The 4,463-nt window shown below is 41.8% G+C and overlaps 1 protein-coding gene across 1 annotated transcript; it reads right to left on the bottom strand.

Moving 5' to 3' along the window:
• Positions 1–2,097: 2,097 nt before the first annotated feature.
• Positions 2,098–2,625, bottom strand: MSGN1 (mesogenin 1). The gene has a single exon (XM_009698234.1). The coding sequence runs from the start codon at positions 2,623–2,625 to the stop codon at positions 2,098–2,100; it is 528 nt and encodes a 175-aa protein (XP_009696536.1).
• Positions 2,626–4,463: the final 1,838 nt, after the last annotated feature.

The raw sequence follows: 4,463 nt of genomic DNA, 5'->3' as shown, positions 1-4,463 counted from the left end.
GGGACACAGCCGGGACAGCTGACCCCAGCTGACCACAGGGATATCCTATGCCGTATGATGTCATGCGCAGCAATTTAAAGCTGGAGGAAGAAAACAAAAAGGGGGGATATTCAGGATGATGGCATTTGTCTTCCCAAGTAACAGTTATGTGTGATGGAGCCCAGCTTTCCTGGAGATGGCTGAACGCCTGCCTGCCGAGAGGAAGTAGTGGATGAATTCCTTGTTTTGCTTTGCTTATTAAACTGTCTTTATCTCAACCCAGGAGTTTTCTCAATTTCACTCTTCCAATTATCTCCTACATCCCACCAGGGGGGAGTGAGCAAGCTGCTGTGTGGTGCTTAGTTGCCAGCTGGGGTTAAACCACACCACTTGCTGAAACCCTAAAGCTTGTGAGAAATCTAACATGGGTTAAAACAAAACAGAAGGGTAGGGGATATGCTTAAATGTGGTTACTTCTTGAGTGACAATGCTACCTGCACAAATTTGAATGTAGCCGCTTTTTTGAGACACTGATGGATTTCATGCTGATTGCTCCAATATGCACCTACCATGTGAGAAAAGCACTGAGTCAGCTTAGGCTGAGCCTTGGAGAAAAAAAAACAATATACAAAACCAATTCCTTCCAAACAAACAGAAAGAGGGAAAGAAAAAAAGAGAAGGATGCAATGAAGTTTTAGTTTTGCAGTGCTCTGCTACAGGATGTATCCACAAACCTAAACCATCTGCCCCACACAGAGATACTGATCTATCCATCCTGGTGAGACAAGCCTGTTCCCTCTTAGCTGCTGCGCATTCTGTGCCTTATAAATCCCTGTGGAGAAAAGATTAATCGCACTTAATTAGCTCCACACAACTCAACCCTGGGTTTTGCTCCTCTCTGTATGTGGCTGGCCTCAGCACAGCCAAGTCTTACGAATCGGTCTGCAATGAGCTTTACAAAGCAACCCGTATCTTTTGGTGGTGTGGTGAGACCTCTGTGATACCTGTCAGATGAAAGACAAAGTAACTAAGGATTAAGACTACATCCTCATCTGTTTGGTTTTTGAAGTGTTTCATATGTCTGATTTACAGGACTGTTACTAGCTGTAGGAAATAGCTGATCTGATAGCTTTTGAAAAGGAGACATTATGGTTACTAGAGCCCTCCTAGGTTTCAGTATACCTTGAGGATAAAACTTCACATCTTTGTGACACCTGAACCAATTTATTTCATGTCAGAAAGAAGAAAGAGAAAGAAGATAATCTTATTTGTTCTAGCAATTTGATGTAAAAATGTCTTCCGTAATTTATCAGGCATTGAAGCAAGGGGGTTTTATACATTAAATACAGAAATATTATATGTTTCTGTATATATTAATAGAGAAGATAGGATTTAACAGCAATTTATCTACACAAAATGTCAGTTTGCTTATATATTTCATTTCCAATACTTAGCGGTCATTGCTGGATTTTATTTATCTATCAATCAGATATATAATACAAGGTACAGACTATGACATTGATATTTATTTGTTTACGAGCAAAGATGTTCTCACTATTACTTAGTTTCTTGATTGTTAGGTACAGTAGAAATGTGGATAAATAGACAATACTTGAACTAACTATACATGTTCTTCCTCATCCTAGTATTAAAGTGCCTACAAATCAATACATTTAGTATTCTTATAGTGTTGTTGCCATTTACTTTTTTAAAATTCAGTTTAAAACCTATGGATTCACTATTGTCCTTATTAAACAGAACATCAGTTAGAACAGTGATATGTAAATCCTAGGAAGATCAGTTGGCATTTTTTTTTTTACTTTTGCATCAGACTAGGTTTAATATTTCTCAGAATCTTATTTAAAAAAAAAAAAAAAAAAAGACAAAAAGAGAAAAAAGCAAGACTTCTGTCTCAGTAACCTGCAGCTCAGGTTTTTAGGCAATCCTACGTCACCTTCCAGCATCTTGTCCTATGTACAACGGTGGCCCTCGCTCTCTCTCCCTTAATCCATCCTCCTCTTGCACCCCACGCTACCATATTCTGGGACGAAGAAATTTTGCTGCTTTATTTGTTTGTAAAGACCCTGAGCATGCCGGGGCGGGTTCTCCAGGTGGGGTCTACACCCGCTTGATGTTGTTGAGGAGCTCCGTCAGTTCGCTGATGTACTTGATAGTGTACTTCAGGGTTTGTATTTTGGTGAGGGGCTGTCCCCTCTGGCTGTAGACGGGGGGCAGGTAGTTGCGCAGTGTGTGGAGCGCGTCGGCCAGGGTCCTCATCCGCAGCTTCTCCCTCTCGCTGGCCTTCCTCCTGCGCTGTGCAGACATCCGCACCTTGGTGCCCTTGGGCAGCCGAGCCTGCCCGGGGCTGGGCAGGTAGGCGGGGGGAAAGTCCACCAGGCTGTAGCCCACCAGGCTGCCACCACCACCGCCACCACCGCTGCCGTAGGGAGCCTCCGCTGTGGCCGGGCAAGGGGACGAGGAGTAGGATTCGAAGGAGGATGTCGGGGATAAACTGTTCGGAGATGAGACGGGGTGCAGCTCGAAAGACCCGCTGGCACTTTTCCAGTCCCAGGATGATAAGCAGACGGAGTGTTCCGAACCCAAAGCATCTTCCATGTTTATCAATGTCTCATGCAATTTGTCCATGCTGGAGGAGCGCTCGAGAGAAGCAATGCCCTCTGCCCGCCAGCAAAGGCTGGAGCCGCTGGCTGCCGAGACCTTTTTATGATGGAGGGAGGAAAGTGACAGAGTGGGAACGTGGGTTTGGTGAGAGGAGTTCAAAGGAGCGCCACAAGTGCTAACATGGAAAATGAACTCCTGATGTGCTAGTTTCTTCTCAGTGATAATTATCAACCTTCAGCTAAAAAGCCTTTAAGCTAACAGGCAACAGCAAGAAAGGAGGAAAAAAAAGATTATCTTCTTGCAACTAAACCAATTAAGGCTGCGCATCTACTTTTAGCGTTGTGCTAGGGGGATAAGTGGTGAGAGAGGAAAAAGAAAATTAACCATTTTACAAAACAATTTACAGGTGTAGAATTTAAAGATAATGACCACTATCACAAAGTGAATTTAAGCAACTGAGCCCTGATTTCTGTGTAACTGAAGGCGATGGCACTACAACAGCGTTGATTTGATCCGTGCTGACTGCTGCTGAAGTAGCCTCTCATTATCTCCATCTTAATTGTGAAAGTCAAAGATGGTTTGTTTAGATTTGTGTGTGTTATGGCTCTGTGAATTTCTATTCTCATGAGATTGCAGCTTCTCTCTGGGTCACTTTGATTTTCAACAGGAGAAAGGAGGAAAGGACAGCAATGCATTCCACTGCAGTCCGTAGACTCATTTGCTATTTTAAATCATGACTGGGAAATCAAAAAGGAAATCTGTGACTGTAAACAAAGTCAAAGCCCCATTTGAAAAAAGAAATAGGAACATGTAATTAAAAAAAAAAAAAGAGTTTAGGAAATAAAATACACTGTGTATAAACTTTGGCCTCAGACAAATGTTTTACATAGAAATTTAATTCAAAGTAATATACAGATTACACATGTGTAAGAGAAGGTTAGAAGCTGCTTCTGTATTCTACCTCTAGGAATCCATTCTTCTGCCAAAAAAACCTTTTCCAGCCCTGACGCAATGCAACAGTGAAGTTTTATGTTAGGCAGTTCAAGTGAAAATGTATATCCTATAAATTAATAGCATTAATAATGAGCACTTTTCATCTCTAGGCTTCAGAACAACTTACAGTGATGATTAATGATCTCTGTTACTTTGGGGAAATGGATAAGCAGAGGCAAGGAGTACCTTGCCCAAAATCACACAGCAAATCATGAGGAGAGCCAGGAAAACTGTCCAAAACTACTGAGCTCTGCAGCTCTACTGAGCGGCTCAGCTGCCAGCCATGCCTTTTTATCAGCCCATAATGGAAGCAAAATATAATTTATAATGAAAAGAAGGGGAGAAAGAGTGCCAACCTGGAGGAAAAAAAAAAAGTAGGATTTATTTTAGAGATTCCTTCTGTGTAACGATCTCTGTGTGCACCATAATCCACTCTGAAAAAAGTGGGGGAAATGCCTCTGAATAGTACATAACTGAAGCAAGCTGAGGCTTTCTGGAATACACTGTTTTATTCTGATTGTGAAATCCTCACTACAACCACTCAGGAAAAAACAATACTCACGATAGTCATTAGGAAGGTTTTTGTGAATTTTTATGAGTTTGGGATCAAAATGTTGGGAAGCAGCTTGTAGGATACTTACTGATTTTATGCTGAGATGAATAAGAAAGAACGAAAAAATGAAGGATTTTCACATTTCAACCTGAACTGAGAAAGTTTGATCATGATGACATCTACCCCACGCAGAAACTTGGGGCACAGCTCCCCACAGTGAGGATTGCTTTGGGTTTTACGGTTACCCTGTCGTATTCTGAACTCTGCTTTACTCCTTCTTTAAGGAAAATGAGCTAAAACAGTCCTAAGAATCACA

This window comes from Cariama cristata, unplaced genomic scaffold, assembly GCF_000690535.1.
Source record: "Cariama cristata isolate BGI_N322 unplaced genomic scaffold, ASM69053v1 scaffold15834, whole genome shotgun sequence".
Lineage (NCBI taxonomy): Eukaryota > Metazoa > Chordata > Aves > Cariamiformes > Cariamidae > Cariama > Cariama cristata.
This window is presented reverse-complemented; position numbering and strand designations above follow the sequence as displayed.

What these genes read in the sequence shown, in the direction of transcription:
- MSGN1 (XM_009698234.1), bottom strand. Translation starts at nt 2,625, where the DNA reads ATGGACAAATTGCATGAGACATTGATAAACATGGAAGATGCTTTGGGT.